Source organism: Fusarium redolens (assembly GCF_020744475.1).
Source record: "Fusarium redolens strain MPI-CAGE-AT-0023 chromosome Unknown BKA55scaffold_7, whole genome shotgun sequence".
Lineage (NCBI taxonomy): Eukaryota > Fungi > Ascomycota > Sordariomycetes > Hypocreales > Nectriaceae > Fusarium > Fusarium redolens.
Window position 1 is genome coordinate 1,888,014 of NW_025763670.1, and position 23,405 is coordinate 1,911,418.

The 23,405-nt window shown below is 48.5% G+C and overlaps 9 protein-coding genes and 1 non-coding gene across 10 annotated transcripts; 6 read left to right on the top strand and 4 right to left on the bottom strand.

Moving 5' to 3' along the window:
- Positions 1-1,268: 1,268 nt before the first annotated feature.
- On the top strand, positions 1,269-5,157 carry BKA55DRAFT_593719 (uncharacterized protein; the record flags this gene model as incomplete). The annotated part of the gene is made up of 6 exons (XM_046195587.1): positions 1,269-1,281; positions 1,385-1,821; positions 1,867-3,550; positions 3,772-3,904; positions 4,042-4,147; positions 4,195-5,157. The coding sequence occupies 6 exons, from the start codon at positions 1,269-1,271 to the stop codon at positions 5,155-5,157; spliced, it is 3,336 nt and encodes a 1,111-aa protein (XP_046050356.1).
- Positions 5,158-6,010: 853 nt separating this feature from the next.
- On the bottom strand, positions 6,011-7,235 carry BKA55DRAFT_593721 (uncharacterized protein; the record flags this gene model as incomplete). The annotated part of the gene is made up of 2 exons (XM_046195588.1): positions 6,011-6,876; positions 6,935-7,235. The coding sequence occupies 2 exons, from the start codon at positions 7,233-7,235 to the stop codon at positions 6,011-6,013; spliced, it is 1,167 nt and encodes a 388-aa protein (XP_046050357.1).
- A 396-nt stretch (positions 7,236-7,631) lies between these two features.
- On the top strand, positions 7,632-7,739 carry BKA55DRAFT_t158. Its single transcript has one exon. It is a non-coding gene; the product is annotated as a tRNA-Met (tRNA).
- Positions 7,740-9,083: 1,344 nt separating this feature from the next.
- On the top strand, positions 9,084-10,889 carry BKA55DRAFT_663458 (kinase-like domain-containing protein; the record flags this gene model as incomplete). The annotated part of the gene is made up of 3 exons (XM_046197658.1): positions 9,084-9,604; positions 9,691-10,029; positions 10,072-10,889. The coding sequence occupies 3 exons, from the start codon at positions 9,084-9,086 to the stop codon at positions 10,697-10,699; spliced, it is 1,488 nt and encodes a 495-aa protein (XP_046050358.1). The 3' UTR covers positions 10,700-10,889.
- Positions 10,890-11,036: 147 nt separating this feature from the next.
- On the top strand, positions 11,037-11,944 carry BKA55DRAFT_567027 (uncharacterized protein). The gene is made up of 2 exons (XM_046192687.1): positions 11,037-11,320; positions 11,364-11,944. Exons 1-2 carry the CDS (start codon positions 11,156-11,158, stop codon positions 11,649-11,651), a joined length of 453 nt encoding a protein of 150 aa, XP_046050359.1. The 5' UTR covers positions 11,037-11,155; the 3' UTR covers positions 11,652-11,944.
- BKA55DRAFT_567030 (P-loop containing nucleoside triphosphate hydrolase protein) lies at positions 11,945-13,694 on the bottom strand. Its single transcript, XM_046192688.1, has 3 exons — positions 13,408-13,694; positions 12,553-13,359; positions 11,945-12,507 (listed from the first exon to the last, which is right to left on the bottom strand). The coding sequence occupies exons 1-3, from the start codon at positions 13,441-13,443 to the stop codon at positions 12,001-12,003; spliced, it is 1,350 nt and encodes a 449-aa protein (XP_046050360.1). The 5' UTR covers positions 13,444-13,694; the 3' UTR covers positions 11,945-12,000.
- A 1,044-nt stretch (positions 13,695-14,738) lies between these two features.
- On the top strand, positions 14,739-16,009 carry BKA55DRAFT_353866 (ubiquitin-conjugating enzyme/RWD-like protein). The gene is made up of 3 exons (XM_046185810.1): positions 14,739-15,081; positions 15,209-15,483; positions 15,530-16,009. The coding sequence occupies exons 1-3, from the start codon at positions 14,830-14,832 to the stop codon at positions 15,702-15,704; spliced, it is 702 nt and encodes a 233-aa protein (XP_046050361.1). The 5' UTR covers positions 14,739-14,829; the 3' UTR covers positions 15,705-16,009.
- A 304-nt stretch (positions 16,010-16,313) lies between these two features.
- Positions 16,314-19,820, bottom strand: BKA55DRAFT_593726 (major facilitator superfamily domain-containing protein; the record flags this gene model as incomplete). Its single annotated transcript, XM_046195589.1, has 9 exons — positions 16,314-16,903; positions 16,959-17,047; positions 17,105-17,231; positions 17,297-17,325; positions 17,384-17,582; positions 17,735-17,784; positions 17,856-18,052; positions 18,117-18,132; positions 18,496-19,820. 9 exons carry the CDS (start codon positions 19,818-19,820, stop codon positions 16,314-16,316), a joined length of 2,622 nt encoding a protein of 873 aa, XP_046050362.1.
- A 337-nt stretch (positions 19,821-20,157) lies between these two features.
- On the top strand, positions 20,158-20,665 carry BKA55DRAFT_567040 (uncharacterized protein). The gene has a single exon (XM_046192689.1). It carries the CDS (start codon positions 20,418-20,420, stop codon positions 20,595-20,597), a length of 180 nt encoding a protein of 59 aa, XP_046050363.1. The 5' UTR covers positions 20,158-20,417; the 3' UTR covers positions 20,598-20,665.
- Positions 20,666-21,202: 537 nt separating this feature from the next.
- BKA55DRAFT_593728 (transmembrane amino acid transporter protein-domain-containing protein) lies at positions 21,203-22,825 on the bottom strand (the record flags this gene model as incomplete). Its single annotated transcript, XM_046195590.1, has 3 exons — positions 21,203-21,474; positions 21,522-21,874; positions 21,927-22,825. The coding sequence occupies 3 exons, from the start codon at positions 22,823-22,825 to the stop codon at positions 21,203-21,205; spliced, it is 1,524 nt and encodes a 507-aa protein (XP_046050364.1).
- Positions 22,826-23,405: the final 580 nt, after the last annotated feature.

Consider the following 23,405-nt stretch of genomic DNA (forward strand, 5'->3'; position numbering starts at 1 on the left):
AGATAAAAATGGACCCCGGTTTACATGCGTGCTCATTTAAGCATAAGGTGCTCTGAAGCTCACGATCACCAATGCAGAATCATGATTGCAAATGGTGCGTTACTTTTATATAAATGCTAATAATTCTCGTGATAAAGCGCTCGACTTGTACGTTTCATGTCCCTATTTGCACTGGTGTTATCCTTCCACCGCTCTCAGTCAAAGCCGCATACACAAGAGTGACTTGAGAACGTAGTGGGAGGGCATCTTCCGGCTTTGTCTCTTCTACTTGAGGGCGATAAGGCTTAGCAGCCGTTGAGATCTTCGGGCATTGGCCCCAAGAGGTCTTTCTTCAAACGTGAGGCTACTCAAAAAATCAAGGCAAGAGACAGAGGTTAATTTGATCCAAGTGACAAGAGGCAAAAGGAAAACCTCAAGGTCAGGTAGTCAGCATCAGGATCTTGTTTCAACTATTCGAAGCGACGTATGCCATAATGAGGATTGAGACTACAGTGAATACAGCCAGGTTCTTTATCTTGGGAACGAAGCAGACCATTTGCATACAGGTCCTTCTAGAACAATAGACGAGTGATGCGGCGCAGCGACGGATTTGTGAAGCCATACACGTTCTCCAGATGACAGATCCCAAAGTCAACTTTCCCAGTTCTAGAAGTCGAATAGCAATTTTCTGACCATTCAGGACAATCCCCCGGTTCCGAAAGCATTCTTCCCCCAGTAAACACTTCACCTGCGCCCTGCTGTTTTGATCACTCCCCAACGCCATCTCTTCAGCTACCTACGCTAAAAAAGCATGCTTAAAACTATACGAAAACCCATCAAAAGTCCGCAGCACAGAACTTTCCCATTTGGACACGGAGACGATGCTTACATTCATCGGAGACAAGGACTCGGGACGATAAATGAGTGGCGCAGGGTGCGCCATGCTACCCAGCTGAATACCCAAACAGACAAAAAGAAGCCTCGTGGCGGTCTATTAAAAATAGACTAAAAAGCCGTTAGGCAGATTGGCGCGAATAGTTCTTCAACGGTAGGATTTCACGATGGAGTTGAAACGTACGAGTTGGCGCTTCGAGGAGATTGTTGAGAAAGGATCTGCACCAAAGTACTATTCTCTCTATTGCTATTTGATAATGCCATTTAAAAAAATAAATGAACGAAAAATTGGAAGAGAATCGATTCCCGCTGACAGGTCCCGCCGCCAGCACAGCCCATGAAACTACTGGTATAAGCAACGCCTTCAGCGCTAGCTCAAGTTCCACCCAGCCACGATGCAGGACTCGGGCATGTTGGTCTTCAAGAATAAACTGCATATAAGGGCTGGAAGAGACCCAGAAAGATCTTCCAGCCCTATAACTCATCTACACAACCATCATGATTCCTTCAGTTCTATTAGCCCTCGCCGGGGTTAGTTTCGCAGCCCTTGAGCCTAGACAGGTTATGCACCAGGCTCGAAACCAACCATCTTTTATTTCATCGCGAGATCTTTCTGAAGCTGAGAGCGAGCCTTGCAAGTTCATAAGTCAAGCTTATGAGGAGGCTGAACCTGAGCCTGGAAAGCCTGTTGTTCTTGCTATTCCCCCCTCTGTTGGTATTGCTTGTCTCAAGTCTGTTCCTCTGGATAAGAAGCGGGATCTCGAGTTGTTGGACTATCTTGAGCCTTTGATTGGGTTTCAGAGTACGCTTGAGATTCTTGCTGATCCACCGAAGGAGTATTTGTTTCCTGGTGTAGATGTTCTTGGTGGCTTTGATACGATTCGGAGCAAGTTGGAGAATAACAAGTACAAGACCCAATATGAAGTCATGACAGATCTGCGAAGCATTGTAAGTTCTCAAACTCCGTGTAAAATGCTGTGCTCACAATAATAGTTTGCTGCTGCCAATGATGGTCACTTTGACTATCCTCCCGCTCTGCTCAACGCCTTCTACTACGTCCGACGTGGTATCGAGTTCGAATCTGTATCTGCCAACGGTATCCGACTGCCATACATCTTCCATGTCATCGATACCAACCGTGGTAACCAAGGTCTTCTCGACTATACCCCTTCAGCTGTCAAGTCCATCGATGGCACTCCAATCACTAAGTGGCTCGAGGAGGACGCTTCTTTCGCGACATCAAACAGCCAAGACCCTGATGCTCAGTACAACGGTCTCTTTGCATCCATTCCTCGTGGCGCTGTTGGATCATCTAGCAGCACGCTCTTCACCCAATTTGAGATTCCCGATACATATACCATCGAGTTCCACAACGGCAGCAAGTTGGAGATTGTCAACCAGCTTGTCATCCCTGCTACTGTCGATCTTTCCGGTATCGAGTCTGGCGAGGATTTCCATTATTACATCGAAATCACTCCAACAAACACTACCACCGAAGAACCTTCTGCCAACGAGCGTCGTTCAACCCAAGAGACTGACGATGATCTCCCTGGCTACCCCAAGCCTCTCGTCAAACAATCCAGCAACGCTGTCTCTGCATACCTTCTCAACGGCAAAGACTATGAAGACACTGCTGTCCTCTCCATCTTGAGCTTCTTGCCTATTGGCATCGACATCAGTAACCCCCCTGCTGATTTTAGTATGACAAAGTTCATCCTTGAGGGACAAGCTGTCATCCTTCAACTCATCAAGGCGGCCAAGGCTACTGGTCGTGATAAGCTCATCATCGATATGTCTGCCAACGGCGGTGGTTCAGTCGTTCTAGCCCACTCCATCTATCGCCTCTTGTTCCCTGAAGGAGAGTTCACTGGCTGGGATCGATATCGCGCCAACCCTGCTCTCGAGGCTGCTGCCGAGGTCGACTATGATAACCTCGTCAAGTCCTTGATCACAAGATCTGAGTATTACCCCATCGCTCCTGGTAACAAATACCTCGAGACAGGCAAGGAATTTTATGGCCCTTATACCGTCAAGGGACAGAATGTCACCGCAGCCTTCCAGACCGACAAGACTGTCCCCTGGGATGAGAGCATTCCTGCTTATATCAATGGCTTCGACCCCGAGAGAAAGCCTTTGGTTGCGGAAGCTCCCTGGAAGCCCGAGAACATTATTATCGTCACTGATGGTATTTGCGCCTCGGCCTGTGGTATCTTGACGGGTCTTCTCACGCGTAATCACGGTATTCGCACACTTGCACTCGGCGGTCGTCCTCTCAACCAAGCCATGCAAGCCATGGGCGGCGTCAAGGGAACTTTACTCAACTTTAACGCCGACATCACCAGCGCAATCACCAATGTCCGCGATAGCGCAAAGACCGACAAAGAGACCGTCGCTATTCTCAGCGACGCATCGTCCTCATTCCCCAGCTCGCAAAACCCTCCTCTTCTCCCTCTCCCTGCAGGCGGTGTCGGCAAGGTCAACTCGCTGAACGGTTACACTGAGGATAACCTCGAGGGATACCCCGTACACTTTCGATATGAGGCTGCAAACTGTCGTCTGTTTTATACGCAGCGCATGTTGGCTTCGCCTATTGAGTCGTGGAGGCGTGCTAGAGGAGTTGCATGGAATAACGAACCTTGCGTGTCGGGCTCGACGACGAATAGTGATGGTACAATTGGTGATAAGACTCTCAAATACGATTCTCGTGTTCGCAGTCGCGCAAGTGGAATTAAGGGGCCTGGAGAGTTGAAGAAGTGATGATTCATTTATGGTAAACATGGCGTTTGTATAGATGGTGTTTATATTTAGCAAGCGACGGAGTTTTTTGTCTTTTTACTATAGATTATAATGGCCATACCAATATTTAATTTTATTTATTTCATTTCGCGCCTTGTTCAGATTTATTAATGAGCCTCCCTAATTTGTATTGTCGCGATGGTTTACGATCCCGATCGGTCAAGCATACCATGACGTCAGCCATCTCAAAGCAGGCACAGGCACGCGACAACCACAAGCTAAGCTTCTGTCCCACGTACGTTCCCTTCTCCTCATTCCTCCTCTTGACCTAATAATTAATTCTCTTCCGACATTCTTTTTGTGAAGGCGATATCGTTATTCTGAGGTCGCCATGCCTCTCCTCCCAAGAGTAAACTCGGCTGCGGCCAACAGGTCCCAGTCCAAGAAGCAAAAGTTCAAGACGTTTATGCGACAATGGTTTCTTGTCAACTGGCGCGATTTACTTGCCATGGCTGTTGTTGGAGCTGTTGCTTTTGGTGTATGTATGTTTCTTTCCTGTGCTTTTAATTGTTGCTAATTTGTTAGATCTACCATTCTCCTGTCATCATCACACGAACGTTTCCTGTCACCTTCGATGCGACCTCGGGAGATATTGTCTACCCCCAATGGGCGTACCCTGATCGCGGATGGATTCTACCTTCATGGCTATCCGGTTTGATATCTATCTCTATACCTATCATCACCTACATCGCCGCCCAATCTCGGATCAAATCGGCCTGGGATGCAAGCAACGCCATCATTGGAACAAATTGGTCCGTCATTCTGGCGTCTCTCTTCCAGGTCACTCTCAAGCAACTTGTCGGTGGTTTCAGACCTTACTTTCTCGATGTTTGCATGCCGGATATTTCCCTCGCCAAAACACACAACAAGACTGGTCTGAACGGAGTTGGTTACTACCAAATCATGTACACCACAGAAATCTGCACCCAGCCTGATCAGTCGAGGATTCAAAATGCCATCACATCGTTCCCAAGCGGACACACGACTGCCGCTTTCGCTGGATTCGGATTTCTCTTCCTATGGCTTAACGCCAAACTCAAGGTCTGGGCAGACCACAAGCCCGCCTTCTGGAAACTCTTCCTCACATTCCTACCTCTCCTCGGAGCAGTCCTAATTGCTGGCTCACTCACCATCGACGCTGCACACAATTGGTACGACATTCTAGGAGGCGGTTTCATCGGCACGATCATGGCATTCGCATCATATCGCTCCACCTATGCTAGTGTTTGGGACTGGCGCTTCAACCATCTCCCACTTCAAGAGACGGAGGCTTTCCGGTATGGATTCGATGGAGACCTGGATTATGCTGCTCAGACTCTATCTATGGCTGCTGGCTGGGGAGGCAAGAAGGTTAGGTTGCCTGAAAGCACGAGTGCCCCTGCTATCAGCGCCGGGTCTACGCTTCGAAGTGGCGCTGAAGAGATAGAGAACCTGGATGCGAATACTAGAAGGAAGCGAAGGGGACCCGTTGGAGACGAGGCTGTATAATGAGGAGGCTTGAGTTTGATTGGAAAATCCATGGATAGGAGTTGAGACTTTGGCATAGATTACATATCATTTGTAATGGTAATCACAAGTTTGACTGGAACATAGTTCTTCGACCTTGGCTGAAGGTCCATGGATGCAAAATTATTCTTGAAGAAGCTGCCAATCAAGATCTGATCTGATTGCGTCGTCTGCTCGACTTCTCTCTCGGATACTCCATGAACTTTGGGAAGACTTGGTCTTTCTACGGTTAATATTGAGGCCAAGATGCCCTTCAATGCAACAACGAAGTGATGTTTTGCGCAACAGACTGTAGATTGAGAGCCTGTTGGTTGATAGTCGAGTGTAAGCAGGAGGGTAAGTTCGTCGCAGAAGGAGTTAACCTAGAAGTGAAGGGGTAACCTTTGTCTGAGCTCTGTGAGGGATGAGACATTGAAATAGAAGCCATGATCGACTACGGGAATTTGCGTTTTGTGCTGACAGAACTCGTCTGTAGACGCCCTTTCGCAAGCCTTCTCACGCGCCTGGCAGTCAAGGTTTTGCCGCTGAATGAGGTCAAGGGATAGGTATAAATAATTAAATGGCTATTCATGTTTATGCTACAATAGTTATGTAATAAGAGTAAAATATCTTTAATTGCAATTATCGCTTTAAATACCAGCTAGAGAATGCAACAAGAAGAGGAAATCCCAATTAGGTACCCGACCTCCATCTCCTTCATACCGGACTAACACCGTAATAGTATGATCATAAGCTTCGGAGAACTACTAGAAGTCCCAGGGACAAGAAGATTAAGATCTAGGCTGAGACCAACATAAAACAACGCCCAGAAAGCAAAAAGTCAAAGACCCCAAGACTAGTATCCTGATGCAGCAAGCCTGGCCTTCTCATCATCCACAATCTCCTCCTCCTCGCCCTTTTTCACAACCTCATAATCAGGAAGTTCCTCCTTGACATCACGAGAAACAACCTCAGGCGGTGTTTGCTCTTGAGTCTCTTGCACCTGAGGTTCATCAGTGTATCTCTCCTGCTTCTCAGACAAGATACTATCGCCAGGGGGAGGGACCTGTCCAACTGCTTGTACAACAGTCTGGTCATAGTCAGTCCGTCCCTCAAGAGCCTGAAGGACCTCGAAAAGAGGCTTAGCAGCCATTGGCCAAGCAACGTCACCATAAAGGATCTTCTGTGCCGTGATACCACGCTCGTTGTAGAAAGTGGCATTGGCATCACCTCGAGTGACCACGATGGTGCCGTCGATTTGAACACCCATCCACAAGCCGCGGCTCTTCATGTAGCTCCACACAGGACGAGCGGTCTTGCTAAGGGCAGCCTCAACACTACCACCTGTCCCAATGGGTCCCAGAGCAACCGAACCCTCTGCACCGAATGAAAGGCGAGGCTTTGTGAAGGCGGCGACTTGCTCCGGAGTGTTGAGAACACAAACGCAATCGTAGACATCAAGACCAAAGACGAAGCCTGCACCGAGACTGCTTACAACAAATGAAGAAGGAGGAGACCAAGTACCGTCTGAACGTCGGGCAATGACTATGCCGGAGCCACCAGAAAGTGAGTTATGACCGGCGCCGGCACGGATGACGTTGAAGATGGCTAGACCGGCTGCGCTCTGGAGGACAGAAGGGGGAATTTTGACCATCGACTTGCGTGTAAGTCCGGTTGGGTGGAGGGGTCCTTTCTCTGTGGGCGATGTTGACGAGTTGAGGTCTAAGAGTGTAAGTCAGTAAATGTCTTTTCATGTGTTTATTATTGAGATATTACTCACTGGTGAAAGAGTGAAGAATACGAGCAGCCTTGCTGCACTCCTTGTCCATAGTAGAAGGCCACCATCCTTCAGCACCAAACAGATTGGCAGCCTTGTTTAATGGCGAACCAGCCTTGGAACTAATTTTGTGAAATCGCTCGCCGGCTGTTGGCTTGGCCGTAGAAGAAGCATCTAGATCTTGAGGTTGGGGTTGCTGGTACTCTGTGCTATCAGGCTGGATGGTGTAGGAGGGAGGCTGACCAGCTTGCTTGAGAGGGTCAATGGCCTCAATGGATTTGTTGGATGTAGAGTAAAGAGTCATTGTGAAGATGATCGGAGTTTTACAAACGTGATTAAGTGAAAGTGAGTTTATAAGAATTGGAGGTTTTGTTGACTGTATTGTTCTGATATACTCAATCAGGCACCTCCCAACCTTATATGCCCTTCCTCGCTGTATTATCCCAATTCCGTCCATCTCGCATTCTCTTAAGCCTACGCAATCTCATCCAACCAAACCATATATTGCAGTTGCCTCTAGGCGCAGTAAACGCGGCCGCCTAGGTAAGATGGATGCGTAGTGCGTGGACTGAGGCGCAGCATCGCCGCACGAGAAGCGAGACAAGAGCGAATGACGATCCACGAAGTGAGAACTACAATCGACAGAGGATAGTATTTGCAATTACAGCTCATTTTCATCAACAAACATCATATTAGAAAAGCTTTCTTGGCTCAGTTGGTTAGAGCGTTGGTCTCATATCTCTATAGAGTGACTTAGCTTCAAGCTAGGGTTATCCAAAGGTCGTGAGTTCGAACCTCACAGAGAGCAATTTTTTTTTGCCGATGGTGTTGTGAAGTTGTCTGATCGATCACGGTCAGACCCACTGTTTAAGCTATAACGTGCGAGTCGCATAGATGGTGGCGTATAAAATGGGTCGAGATTGATTTGGGGCCAATCAGAAGCTCGGATCCTAGTTTTATACAGTCCCAACACGCTATGATACTGTGCTGTCCATAACAATGGGTTTACCTTTTGTCTTGCAACGGGTCAGTATTGTTTTCAATTCATTAATACACCCGACCGACAACACATGCGTGTTTAGGGAAAAAAGAGATGGCGTTTATTTCGTGAATAAACTGACACTTGCAGCCAAGAGGATTCCCTGGAGACCTTTACCGAATCTCTCATGCTCTTGCAATCACGCTCAATGCATGCTTCAGTTCTGATTCAACAGTTGCACCTTGACATCGGAATCATGTAAAAAGCAATACGGGTTGTGGAGCATGTGTATGCATTGATGGTAGTTTAAATAAAAGGTTTCTCTATGTGGTATATTGCTGTTCATCAATTTAAATCTACAGATATACGACAGTTTCTTATGTTGCCGTCCGAGACTTCTAGGAGTGGCGAAAAAAAGGCCTGGCACATGACGATGAACTCCGATAGCTTTAACAAAATAATTGGCCACTGATCGTGTCTAATGCTTCAATTAAAGCATTCCATTAAATGTGTTCTCGCATATGCTACAGCAAGCCGCCTGGACATGGGAGTGTGAGCAACCAAATGGCGTATGAGATTGTACAAGAATTGACTCCTGGATAGAAATCCCTGAACCAGAGCAGATTCTAGCTAGATTATTACATTACACTTCAATCGGTAAGTCTGCTCGAGATTGAATCTGTGCCATTGTCGTATATGCCATAGAGAGTGGGACAATATGCCGGATTAGTTGACATGACTCCAATGCTTGAGGATTGACGACGCCTAATGCCATGTCCGGCTTTTCCTGAGAGTGCAGGAAAAAGACCATGTATCATTGTATACTGAAAAACAAGTATCAGGAATGTCAGGGTGTGACGAGCTTAAGGTCGGTCTCACCCTTGGCATCTCATGGGCCTCCTCCAGGTGGGTGAAACTTGTCGTAGAAGGATGATTCGAAAATCACAACATCAGCATATCCAACCCAAAGGCGATCTTTCTGTGCCGACACCCCTTCGTGTCTATTAGCATGTCGGCAGTATCGTCTGTAGAGCCCCTCTGATAGCACTATCCAGAACCACAGAAGCGCGGAGACAATATATTACACTCCAGCGTAGCCAACCATCGCCTGTATACTTGTAGAATTGTCGGTCAAGCGGTAAATGTTCGATGTCAGAACGCCACGGAGAGATAATGTGCTATCTGGCAGGATGTGATGGCATTGACGGGACTTTCCAAAGACTCGATGAGTCCCTCCAGTTTGCTCACCGGATCAGAGCTTGGAGTAAAAGCCACCTCAGACAAGGCTCAGCAGTGGCTGGTTTGATCGATGCAAGGTCACAGACACTGGAGACAGACCTCGATACCCTGCGATATGAACTACACGAAATGGGCTCCAGCATCGCTAATGGCGTTCCCGCTTATATTGGGGAACTCTTGGGGAGAATAAAAAGATGTATCGCTGTTTTGACAGAACTTGTTGACTTCTATGGCAATAACAGAGAACAGGGGCGCTCCGATGCCCTAGATGCTCTGTTTGCCTCCCAGTTCATTCTGGACATTGATGAAAGAACGGGCTACCCTAAATCCCTACCGAATCAGCAAGGACTTGTGAAGATGGCTATCGATATTTCCGAGACCCTAGGGAACACATCATTAGCTGGTGCCTCTCCGGTTCCCCAAGTGGAGGCGGTGCTATCGTTCGAGGAGCATCGGTATGTCACCACTTGTTAGTTGGTAACACAGACAGCTAACAATAACGGAGACCACACTTAGAGAGATGTGTGTTTCAATTCGCTAGGATGCTCGAGCCGCGATACGTACATACCTATAACAAGACCGAGGACGTGCCTTACGAGCAAAAGGCATTCGAACCCATCGCCAAGGGGAGCTTCGGGGCAGTCGTTAGGGTAGAGCACAAGAACACCTCTGAGGAACTTGCGATGAAAACTTTCTTCTGTAATGATCGGAGCAAGATCCTTCAGGAGATTGGGGTTCTGGAAGTTTGCAATCACCCCAACATCGTCAAACTGGTCGAAGCATTCACTGTTGCCAACGACGACAGATATGAAGAAGACAACGGCGTCATTCATCTCATATTGAGACCCTGGGCTCCCTACACCCTCGAAGACTTTTTGAAGTCAACGGACGGCAAACGCAAAGATCGATGAACATGGTTCAGCCCAGGCGCACCACGGTCCGACCTCTGCATCTATCGTATCATGAAGAAGTTGGCACAAGCTGTGGCTTATATGCATGGACGGTCAATCAAGCACAAGGACATCAAGCCCGACAACATTTTGCTCCACGAACCCAATTCCCCAGACATTCGTCCTCTTTTGACCGATGTTGGCGTGAGCAAAGTATTCATCCGTGGGGGATCAACCAATTTTGACGACTGCTCATATATTTTCCTCGCCCCAGAACAAGTCGCCCGGTTGGAGAGCAATCTCCGTGCGGATATATGGCAGCTCGGATGCTGCTTTGCATTGATGCTAGGTGTGGCAAAGAAAGGCAGAGCCGGACGAGATGAACTGTGGGATAGCTTTTGCAGGACAAAGGATCGACGGTCGTGCCAGATTGCTTCAGAACATGAGCACTTCATGAAGAGTCTCAAGGCCTTGTGTGACGAAAGCCTGTCTAGGCGCGAAGCTTTGAACAACCAGCTGGCGTATGAGCTTGTATCAGGAATGTTGGACAAGAACCATGAAACGAGACTGGAGATTCATCAAGTCTTGTCACGCCTTGATCAACTCGTCGCCCAGATGGGCACAGTTGCCATGGGTGATGTTGAAATGTCGTATTTGTGATGAACGGAAGACACTGTGGACGGTTATCATGGCGTTTAGATATCTCGGAGGAGCAAGTCTCCAAGTTCAACGGGCAGGACTCAGATTGTTTAGGCTTGTTAACGGTAATATATCGAGTGCCAAAAGAGTATAATTAAGGTACCTCACTTGAGTATCAATACAATTGACATTTTCACGGTCACAGTCAAAAGCAGTTGCAGAATGATGATATCCAACAAGCCAAGCAAGTGTAATATCTGATTGGCCCCTCCGTACCTTACCATCCCCAGATCCAATTGCCGTGCGTAGTGGGTACGTACCCAGCACATCCCCCACGTCATCTCCAACGAAAGCTGACCTCAACCTCCCTGAAGCATCTCAAGCACCACTTCACTTCCCATAATGACAATTGTGCCACAAACACCATAAACCAACTTCAATCAACTACGCTCCTTTACATCCCCCTCCATCGTCGCAATGTCTCCCGCCGCTACAAACTCTTACAGCGAGACTGCTCGTGACAACGCATCAGGCTTTATTGCCTACGCGCGGAGCTCCATCGATCGTGTTGTTCCGCCTAATTCTCGACAGAAAGCTTATGACAATACTGCTTCTTTTGCTTCATCGCGACCTATCCTCTTTGTACGTCCCCTTTAACCTCCATTAATCATCACTGACAAAATAGTCCTTTATTGTATCACAACTTCTTCTCTCTTTCCTCCCTCTTCTAATCTTTCTCACATTCTCTCTCTCCACCATCGTATTCGCCCTGGGCGCAGCAATCGTCTTTGCTCTTTTCTGGATCGGCGTTGCCCTTCTTGTTCTCGTGCCAGCACTGCTCGTCACTTCATCAATCGCCGTTCTCGTCTGGGGCTGGGCCATTGGCAGCTTCATCATTGCACGATGGCTGTACAACCATTCACCAGTCGGTGCGCGGAACAATGAGGTTGTGAAGAAGGAGAACGGCAATTAGTTTTACGCCTACACCGTCTGGCAGCTTGGTATTAGCAATAACAATTGGGATCCTCATGATATGTCTGCATTTTAGGATCCGTGTATGGGTTATGGGGGATGTCAGGATGGACAATAAAGTATTGGTATGGAGTTTGTTTTGTCCACTGATCAAGGCCTAATGGTAATGGAGTCGGGATACAGCCCTTTCACGAAAATTGCAGGCTGTGCATTACGCTGTCAACATGTAACATTACACTGAACATCAAGTCCTAGTACAAAACATTCCGCTCAAAGTGGCTGTTAAACCTCTATTCCTCATTAATAACCGAGACCCATCTATCTGTCCCAATCGCTCATGTACAGGTACTTTACAGATACAGACCCTCTGGCTCGCCCTCCTGCTTTGTACGGAGTACTCTCTCACGCGCTGATCGGAAGTCCGCCATTTGCACCCGCATTCGTCGTTCTCGGAGAGCGAGCAGACCGGCTTCGGAGCAGATGGCCTTGATGTCGGCACCTGAAAGGTCGTCCTTTTGGGAGATGAATTCCTCGAGATCGACATCGTCGTTGAGGCTCATCTTTGAAGTGTGGAGTGTAAAGATCTTGCGCTTGGTGTTCTGGTCGGGGTTCTCGAAAAGAATCTTTCGGTCGATACGTCCAGGTCGGATCAGAGCGGGATCCAGAGTATCGATCTTGTTTGTGGCCATGATGACCTTGACATCTCCGCGGTCATCGAAACCATCCAGCTGGTTGAGAAGTTCCAGCATAGTTCGCTGGACTTCACGCTCACCACCTGATGTCGAATCGTATCGCTTCGTACCAATGGCATCGATTTCGTCGATAAAGACGATAGAAGGGGCGTTTTCACCAGCAACCTGGCAATGTTAGTAACAATCAAACACACCAAAGAATTCACATACCTGGAAAAGCTGTCGCACAAGTCGAGGACCGTCGCCAAGATACTTCTGAATAAGCTCACTACCCACGATACGCAGGAAAGTGGCAGAGGTCTGGTTGGCAACGGCCTTGGCTAGCAATGTCTTTCCAGTACCAGGAGCACCGTAGAGAATGACACCCTTGGGAGGCTTGATACCCATCTCCTCGTAAAGCTCGGGGTGGAGCAGTGGCAACTCTACTGATTCTCTGACTTCTTGGATTTGCTGTTCCAGACCACCAATATCGGCGTATGACTCGGTAGGAGCTTTGTCGAGCTTCATGACACTGACGATAGGATCGGCATCGTCTGTCAAGACACCAACAATGCTGACACTCTTGTGGTGCAGAAGGACACTGGCGCCAGGCTCCAGCAAGTCCTTGTCAACGAAGCTCATGATACTGACATAGTACTCAGGACCGGTAGTACTGCTGACGATCGCATGGTCATCGTCGATCAACTCCTCCAGAGTTCCAACACCCATGGGGCTTCCTCGCATGTCATCGACACGGCCACGCTCGTCTGCTAATCGATCGACATCGGCATCGGTGCCAGCGGATTGACCCTCCTTGGCTGCCTTGGCCTTGCGTAGACGTTCCTGGTTCTCGACGTACTCCTCCTCAAGCAGGAGATGATCATGGATTCGCTGCATTCGCAAAAGTCGGAGCTTGCATCGGCTGGTAGGGTAAACGGCGGGAAGTTTCTGAGCGGCGCTGGTGCCACCGGCCTTTCTCTTCTTACGACCGACTCGCGTGGTAGGTCGAGGCGGAGGTTCGTACTTGGGCTTATCCTTCTATCGGGTTGTTAGAATGGGAATCGAGGTTCTGGGCGAATGTCTTGCCTTCTTGTCCTTCTCATCGCGTCCCCCTTCTCCCATACCGGATTGACCTTGACCCTAGATAATGTCAATAGCTGTTGAGCTGTAGAATGACGGATATGTTTACCATTTTGTCAGGATCAGCTCTGGGAGCTATAGGTTATGTGATATCGTTTACTTTGGTGTTGCAGTGGTTTGAATGCGAGTGAGTCGTGATGGTGGATGTGATTTGATGTGGAGGAGAGAGGTCGAGGCTACAGAGCTTAGTGATGATGAAAGCGACCGCCAGGCGCCAGGGAAACACGACAGCAGCTCTAGCCTAGTCACGTGCTGGAGCTAGCTTGGTCACGTGAAGCTTCAACAGCAACACTGGCTTCAAACAATGGCATGTGATTGCCTGAGTCGAGGGAAATCGAACTTGTAATAAGTTGAGAGTCTTCATTGTGAACTCAATTTATTTGTTGATATGTCCCTTCGTCTGTTTGGGGTGGCTGACGAAGCATCTCAGAGACATGTCACGAACGATGTCCGCGATAACAAAGCTACTGTATGTCTCAATTGTTTTGTCAAGTACGAATGCAGGGAAACAGAAGAGGCAAATAAGGAACTGATTATAAGACTCGTTTTAAGAGAGAGTTCCCGAGCCTTCAAGTTAAAATACAAGGGAAAAGAACTTGACCTTGATGGGTTCATTGAAAGAAACACCATATGAGCCAATACTTTGAGTTGGGTTTCAAGCGCTAGCCGTTGATAAGACCAGAATTTGATTCGAAGAAACTAGAAATAGCAGCAAAAACCACAATATATGATTAGCTTCGACCTATATTGCTACCAAACCAATGCAACGAGAGCTCTATAAGATTGTATAAGCTCTGAATGAGGCGGCTGAAAATACCATTCCTGTTAACCGGGCACAGTCAGATAAGGCGGAATAAAGTACCAGCTTGGGTTGAACAGGGCATTGCTTGACCAAATCAGCCTTGTTACGCCTTGGTCTGAGAAAGTCTTGACCGAATTACATATCAGGTAACACTGTTAAACCGCCAACTCTGCCTATTGATACACTCACACATTGAATTGCCATCCAACCACTGTTCTCGGACTTGGTCCATGATATTCTATTTTTGAACCTGACACTGCAACCCAAGAGTAACGCCCCCCACAGAACGCTAACTCTTAGCGGTCTCTCAGTGGAGTGACGTCGGCCTCCTTCTCTCAAGCTACGCCACAGCCTGACAAAAATCAAGGACCCCTCCTTCTCCATCCAATATCAACAACCTGCCTTACCTGCACGCGACACGACCTGACCTGCAGAAGGCTTGTCTTAGTGCCCAAAGTTACCTCTTGTCTCCTCACCCACTCTGTCTTTTGTCCTTCTTCAATCACAATTTCTTACTCAACATCTTCAACTCTTCCATCACCGCCCCTTCCACGAGTATCACCATCATGTCTCGAGATCGGCGTGTAGCCAAGGAGCTTAAGGACATCGAAGCCGACCATGACGACTCAGGCGTTAACGCGAGTCCTGTTGACAACGACTTGAAGCATCTCAAAGGAACATTCCCTGCGCCTCCCGACACCCCTTACGCTGGAGGAACCTTTACAGTCGACATTCAGATCCCTGATCAGTATCCATTCAAGGCACCAGTGATAAGATTTGACACCAAGATTTGGCATCCGAATATCAGCAGTCAGACAGTAGGTAATTCCCTTCAAAATAGTGGACGTGAAGGACGAGAAAATCGACACGAAGGGTTCAGAGACACTCAGCAGGAGTCGGAACATCTTCAAGAAACGGATTCAAGTACTAACCTGACTCCTCTAGGGCGCAATCTGTCTGGACACACTCAGCTCCAACTGGTCTCCCGTCCAGACCATCAAAACTGCCCTTCTCTCCCTTCGAATGCTTCTCGAGTGCCCAAACCCAAAGGACCCGCAAGATGCCGAGGTTGCAAAGATGATGATAGAAGACCCCAAACGCTTCGCGCTCATGGCCCATGAATGGGCAGTCAAATACGCCGGCGCTCCACGACAAGACGTTGATCTCACTAAATACCAAAACGACGTCGCAGCTGCTCCGCTTAAAGATGATAATGCTCGGTATGTCAAACATGTAGATGGAGAGAATGTAGCTAATACGAGGTAGTCTTGCCGGATACAACAGAAACCTTGTCGAACGTTTTGTGAACATGGGCTTCCCACTGGAAGATGTTGTCGAGGCCTTCATTTTCTTCGGTATAGATCGCAATGGAGGCCGAGATTACGAACTGGAAGAGGCTTACATGGGGGACGTCGTTGCCAGACTGCTTCATGAAAACTAATGTGGACTACGGGAGGACTAAAGAGAGGGAATAGCGATTTGAAACACAATTTCTTTAAGCATGGTATGGGGAGTTTGCATCGGTTTGTTTTAACAACTTAGCATAGACTGGGTATGGGGTACATGAGCTGCACTTCATCTGGGCTCATAGGCCATGATTAATGGCACAAGATAGGTAGTGGTTAAACTCAGCGGTAATTATGTGAAGAAGTTCTTCACTTGCTTACATACTATGCTCACTCCAGCTTCTGAGACAGCTACGTCGTCACATGTGCATATTCCAGCATGATCAATATAGCTTGAAACACTTTTCGACATTAGATGGTTCATGGTGTAATGTGACATTGTTGGCGCATTGCGTGCTGAGGGTTATGGCACACTCGCCTGCGGAAAAGTAACACCAAAAGGCCTTTCCACAATCTAGCCTGCGCGCCAGCCAGACCATCCTTGCTCTATCAGGTACGTACGAAGAAATCATGCAGTATGATGCAAATAGCCCTCCATGAGCGAGTCCTCGGTCAATGAACCGGACTCTACTGACTCACTCCCCGACTCACACATCTTGTCTCCCAAGGGTGAACCAAAAAGTAGACGTAGCTTAGTTATAAGATTATAGCAGATCGCGGCGGACGAACTCGTTGTAGAGAGCCTTGCCCAGACCAGCGGGAGAGCGCTCGACAATGACACCAGCGTCCTCGAGAGCCTTGATCTTGGTGTCGGCACCACCCTTACCACCAGAGACGATAGCACCGGCGTGACCCATTCGTCGACCGGGAGGAGCAGAGATACCAGCGATGAAGCTGACAACGGGCTTACCACCGTTGACAGTGTTGGCCTGCTTGAGGAACTCGGCGGCGTCCTCCTCGGCAGAACCACCAATCTCACCAATCATGATGATACCGTCGGTGTCGGGGTCCTCAGTGAAGACCTTGAGGCAGTCGATGAAGTTTGTACCGGAGAAGGGGTCACCGCCAATTCCGACAACGAGAGACTGACCAAGACCGGCCTGGGTGGTCTGGTTGACGGCCTCGTAGGTAAGAGTACCGGAACGAGAGACGATACCGATGCGACCGCGCTTGTGGATGAAGCCAGGCATGATACCAATCTTGCACTGTTCGGGAGCGATGATACCGGGACAGTTGGGTCCGACGAGACGAGTCTTGCTTTGGGTCTTGAGCATGTCGGTGATGCGAACCATGTCTAAGTGGGTCCGTTAGAAACCTTCAAAACGGTCCATCAACGTTGCAAAACCTACCGTGCTGGGGGATACCCTCAGTAATACAGACAACGAGGGGGATCTCGGCCTCGAGAGCCTCCTCGATACCGGCGGCGGCCAGAGGAGGACTGAGAAAAATTGTTAGGGGGCGTTTTCGTTGGAGTGTGTGGTTGTTTCAGACGTACGGGACGAAGAGACCAGTAGCAGTGGCACCGGTCTCCTTGACGGCTTCACCAACGTTCTTGAAGACAGGGAGGCCGAGGTGAGTCTGACCAGCCTTCTTGGGGTTTGTTCCACCGACGACCTTGGTGCCTGTTCGTCGAGTGTCAGTTTTTGTCACATGTATCATCGTGACATCGATATAGCGAGGACCGTACCGTATTCGATAGCTTGTTGAGCGTGGAAACTACGTCATTAGTTAATTATATGAAGCTTTTCGAGGTTCGAGAATTGCGCAAACTCACGTTCCCTGCTTTCCGGTGAAACCCTGGTAGATGACCTTGGTGTCGGCGTTGATGCGCAGGTTGTTGATGGTCTTTGCGTACTGCGACGAGGAATAGGCTCGGCGGCCAACGTTTTGCAGCGCCGAGGCGCGAGTGGCTCTGGTGAAGGACTGCATGATGTCGGGGGGTGGAGGGGAGAGGGAGTGAAAAACGTCGCTGTCTGGTGCAACGTCTAGAGGATTAACTTGAGGTTTTGGAATTGGAAGGGAAAAACCGTCGATACAGGAGCTTTCGGGAGGTTCGTGGTTTGGTTCGTATCAAGATTATCCCGTGGCCGGGATTCAACGGCCTAACCAAAACGGGTCGACACACGCACTTTCCACACAAGGTCAGTTGGTGCTTGACCTTGCGCTACGGGTGGTCTCGGAGTCAGTATGCCGAGTGAGAGAGGACGGGAGATAGATGATCCGGCTGGAAAGTCAAGGAGAGCCACTCACAGGAGCGCGTGGAGAATCTGTCGTGGTGAGCGTTTTGAGATACGGTTAATCGCGGGTTCTCGGTGAGGGCGAGACGACGGGAAGATGCGTCATTGGACATGATGGGGACCTGAGACCCTCTTTTGCTTCGGACTTGTATCTCCAATGTTTGCATCTCCTTGAGTTTACGTTTAAAATCGCGGACATTGACAACCTAATCCCGTGGGAATGAAGCATGTTACATTTACAATTGTTCAAAATGAGTGAATTCTATCTACTTGTTTCAATGAGCGACTACAGTCAGTATCTATCTAAGGTCAGTATCCAAATGGACATCATTCTCCCATTTCAATCGTTACTCCTCCAATTGAGGCGTGACAATACAACTCCGAGGAGGCATCTTGAACAAAATCAGTTGATACCTCGGTCCCGGGAAAGATTGTCGGCTGGTATAATACATCACCGGACCATCCATACCACGTCGTCGTTTATACTCATCCAATTGAAGACACTGCATCGCATGACATTTCAGTTCATCGCGTGCATCTCCAAGGAAGAGCGACATTTCCAATTGAGTCGTCTCAGTAGACGCTCTTGACGTTCCAGCCGACAGCCATCACCCTGGCAGCAAGGAAACAGGCGAGTGCCAGCACGTACGACAGCCCATCAAACACAATGAGAGCAGTCCAGCCAGAGTCACCCTTGTCACCAGCCTCGAGAATGGCACCAGCAATTGGCAAGCTGCTGAGGGTCCCAAAGCTAGCTACCATGAAAGCTGTCGAGATGAATCGTCCATAGTCGCGAGGATCGCAGAGCTGACCCACGCAAACTGGTGTGAGTCCAAGGTTACTACCACTTGCAAAACCAAACACAACAGCAAAAGCAATGATCATTGCCTGAGAGTCTCCAGCTGGCAACCACAGAGCAAAGGCCGATATTATGCAAAGCCCAAGCGTCAGTAGAATGACATTAAATCGCCCAATCTTGTCAGCTAAAAGACCAGGGAGAAAACGACCGAGCAATGAACCAGCATTGAGGATCGAAATCAGGGTATAAGAGCTGTTGGCATCGCCAGAGTGTCGTCCGGCATAAGACACGATGTACGTCAATGGCACGAAGAGTCCCCATTCCATAAAGAAGATTCCACATGCCGAAAACGTAAACTTCAGGTCTTTAAAGATGCTCAAGTCTGGCCAGACTGAAGACACCTTGTTTGATCGCGGTAGACGGGAGCGCATGAAGAGCGTGGCGGGAACGGTGAGTCCGAGAATGATGAACCCAAGAATACGGGTCGTCCATGCAAAGCCAACGCGGGGAAGGAGTTTCTGTAGAAAGATGGGAAATATGATCCCGCCAATTGATCCCGCAGTCATTGCAACTCCAGTTGCAAGACCTCGTCGGTGGTCGAACCAATGGGCAATAGATGCATAACACGGTGAATTAAGAAGGGCGCCTCCAAGGCCACCTACAACCGAGTATGACAGAATAATCTGGTAGAATTCCTCGCAAACGCTGAGGATGAACAAACTTGCCGCGATGAGTATACCTCCGGAGGCAACAATAAGTCGAGGACCATATTTATCAAAGACAGGTCCAACTTGAATACCGACAAGAAAGACGAGGAATAGATAAAGACTGAAGATCCAGCCAATCTGAGAAGACGAATAATCACGAAGTTGGTTCTCGGAAAAGTACGACTCAAAAACAGCAGAGGTGTTGATGAGACCGTAGATGGAAAACATTCCACAAAAGGATCCAAAGACTACAAGCCAAGCTTCAAGCCCGCCTTCGGGAAATTCGAGGTTCGCTTCACTGTCGTCGGTGCTGGCTTCGCTGGAGTGTGCTACACCTCCGTTCTCGAGGCCCGCATTGTCCGGGGCCGGGGCGGCATCTCCACGGTGGACTTCGGTGTTAGGTTCGGCCTGCTTTTCGGGCTGGTTTTTTAGGCAGCTGTCCTCTGCATTGTGTTCGTTATATGTCATGTGCGAAAACACGGTTGATCACAAAAAAGAGGTACAGTTTTTTTTATCGCCTCAAGGTGTGATAGACATGAGATGGATAACTGTGAGTTGAGTTGGGTTGAGAGAAAGGTGAGTGGGGAGGAGGAAGAATTTATATTCTCGGATATAGGATCCGAATCGGTTAATAATTTGCATGTTCAATAATTGACAGTTGGGGTTGGGCGCTATTAACAAATGTCATGTTAGTGTTCGGTTGAAGGGCGCGGGTGTGCAGGTCTTGGCAGACTGCCAGTGTAGTGTTCTATGACGGACAAGTGATTCACTCTACCTATTCCAATGTTCTATTTAATTGGGCCCTGAAAGATGGATTCTGTTCCCAGTGATCAATTGAGAATCTCTAGTGGATTACATCGCCCTCGGCGGGACTCGGTCTCGTCTATCGGCAGTTATCCACATCGGATCTAGAGCCGGTCCGCATTCTTTTACACTGGGGATTTCACTTAAGCTTATTTTCTCGCACTGCTATTCTTGCTCTAATACCAGTGATGAAGCCTGCGAGATTCAGATTCGCCTAGTTTGGGGGGCCCATTCTTTGTGCAGTGATGTCAGTATGGGCATATGCCACTGGCATCCCTAGGTCCGGCATCTTGTTCCGAGTATACTACACTCTACTCAAGGAGGAATTGGGCTGAATGGTGGAATACTCACAAAGGTTTTATTGCCATACTGGTACTCTGTGTCATTATGTTTATCTCCTCTGTTTTATATATGTTGTCAGCACTCTTGATAACTAAGTGATCATGCATTCTTAAGCTGTATTCCGAAGACAGTGAAGCAACCTAGATGAAGGAGCGTGTGAATGACAGCTTTAAGACAATAAATCTATCTTATGTAAGAGTTTATCACTTTAACAAACGGAGACATGATGGTATGATGGCCTTCTGATGATACTGAGGACTTCAAACACTGAACAGGGTTCCTCGAAGTTGGTGAAGGATTCTGGTAAACTGACAGTAACAGTGTGCTGTGAACTCCTACCATGGCCTTATCAAGTACTTGATACCAGTGTTGGATAGCTTTGCCGATGATAGATGTCGAGAAGGAAATGTCTGCATGAGGCATAAGAGTGAGGGAAGAACAGATCAAGACAACATTCTGCCACCAGTAGATCGGGGCCGAATACGTGCACTGGATGAGCCCGTATCGGCCATTCGGGCCACATTCAATTTCCAGTTCATTGTTAAGAGAATTGGTTGCCGGAGGGCTGGTAAGAAATGAACCAGCAACATCATGGAAATAGCCCTCTACAGTCAACAATCACCTGAACGTCAACACTGTATGCTCATCTATTATCTATAGCTGCTAAACTGAATCCATGCGCCAGACTGATACTCCGATTGTTCTTAAAGCCCGTTACTCTTGCATGAGAAGACACTGCTCACTTGTCCCGCACGGAATTGATCTATAATGCCCTGCACACTGACGTATGTACCCAAGGTGAGGTACAAAACACCAGTCAACATAATGACAACGTTCAGGGCCACTGAAAGAATGTCAAGAATGCGATTCCGCTGTCTTCCGACCTTACGATCTGCGTTGCGCATGCGGAAGTAGGCCAGAGCCCAAAAGATGAAGCCGAACCAGCAGTTGAACAGCGACGACATAACCGATAGCACTGAGAATCTGTTAGCACTGGTTGATAATCTGAGGGTGATCACTTACAAGAAGAGAAAAATGGAATGATCTCAGCGATAAAGAATGATGCGGCCCAGCTGATCAGCAACACCAATCCCCACCAGAACCAGCCCTTGAATGTATGCGATGTAAGATGCTCGGAATCCTTAAACATTCTGAAGAAGACAAATCTGCCTGTAACACTGGCATAAAGACATCCGACGAAGATAATGGTCGGAACCATAAAAGAATAAGAGACCTTTTTGTAGGTATCAGTGAGGACGCCAAATGCTGGTGTGACCATGTACTGGTTGCCCGTGTAAACGTAAATGACAGAACCGACGACGCTGAATGTGACGATCTCCGCCATGGTGCAAGCCCACAATGCTTTGGGGAAGTCTCTGTTCTTTTGTCAGAATGATCACGATTGCATCAAATGACACAGCAACATACCTTGGATCACGCATCTCAGCGATGAAGCTGGGAATCGTAGTCTGACCGATGAATGTATAACTCATGTTCATGAAAGCCGACATGCCAGTCACAAGTGTCGTGGTCTTTGGTGTCCAGATTGAGATAATGGGTTCCCCCAGCTCAGGATAACCAGCGGGCTTACCCTGAGCGCCTGCAAATGCCGTTGCCAAGATGACCGAGATGAATGTAAAAAACGTCGAGGCAAAGCCAAGCTTTGACAGCATGCTAAAGGTGCGAGGAAGCGACCCGATCCAGCTGATCACCGTGACTACTGCAGCGAATGCAACGGTTCTGCACCCCGCGATGGAATCGGCCTCGGTCATTGTGTTGAGGTAGATTGCGCCGACCAAGACATGCAGGGCTTGGATGAAGGTGTTGTTCAGGACAAACATAACTGCTGTCCACCACCACGCCCATCTTTTGTTCCACCAAATCATCTGCCCAATGTCGCACACATCTCTAACCTCAGGATGTCGCAGACAGAACTCCCACAGGACAAGACTCGTGTAGAGAACAAGCCCAGCAATGACAGCCGTCAAGATCAATCCCGGCACAAGCCCAAGAAGACTATACGACCAAGGGAAGCTCATGATAGAGAGTACGATGTACTCGCTAAAGAGCAACCCTGCAGTCTTTTGCCAAGAACATGTCCTGTATTGAATAGCATTTCCCGCTTCGGAAGCGACTTGCTTGTCGACGAGATCTTCAGCTGCGGTGCTGTCGCTTTCGGATATGTGTGCCAAGTGCTCGGCGAGCGGTTCGATTCGCGGGCCAATTGTGACGTTGGGGCCTCCAAAGGCTGATGCGAGCCAAGGCCGTCTGCTTGGCGTGCGGGAGGTCTGAAGTTCTGAGTCTTCTAGCGTGGATGTCTTGTCCATGGTGATGCGCGCTATCGCTGGTCGTGATACTCAATACAAACGGGAATTGGAGAATGATACGGTGAATATGGAAGAGGATGGAGAAGATACTGGAGACAGTGATGAGAATAACACTCAAGGAAAGAAACGGCTGGAGTAAAGTACCCGCCCATAGTAAAGAGGCAGCAACGGTAGTACCTGACCTTGGACTAACACAAGTAAGGCCGATCTGCAGTGAGCGAACTCCCCGACGGTGCATGATGAGGCGTCGGGTACATCGCAACAGGGAATGCCCTTGGCGATCAACGATGCCACCTTTCAAACGGCATTTGTGCTGATTGGTCTTGGGCTGCGGAGATGCCCTCACCTCGGACACGGCGTTCCCAGCCATGCTCGACGACAATGTGCTCAACGGGTGTGGCATAGCAATTGATACATCAACTCCATCTTCTCTCAGACAACAGATGCCTTGCTGTTGCTATCTGTCGCTGCTTCAGCTCTCGAAACAAACCATCCTTCAACAGGCAGGTCATCTTCCAACATGACGAAGTGGCGGTAGGTAGCATCGGAGAGAAAAAAAAACACCGCAGATCGTAACAAA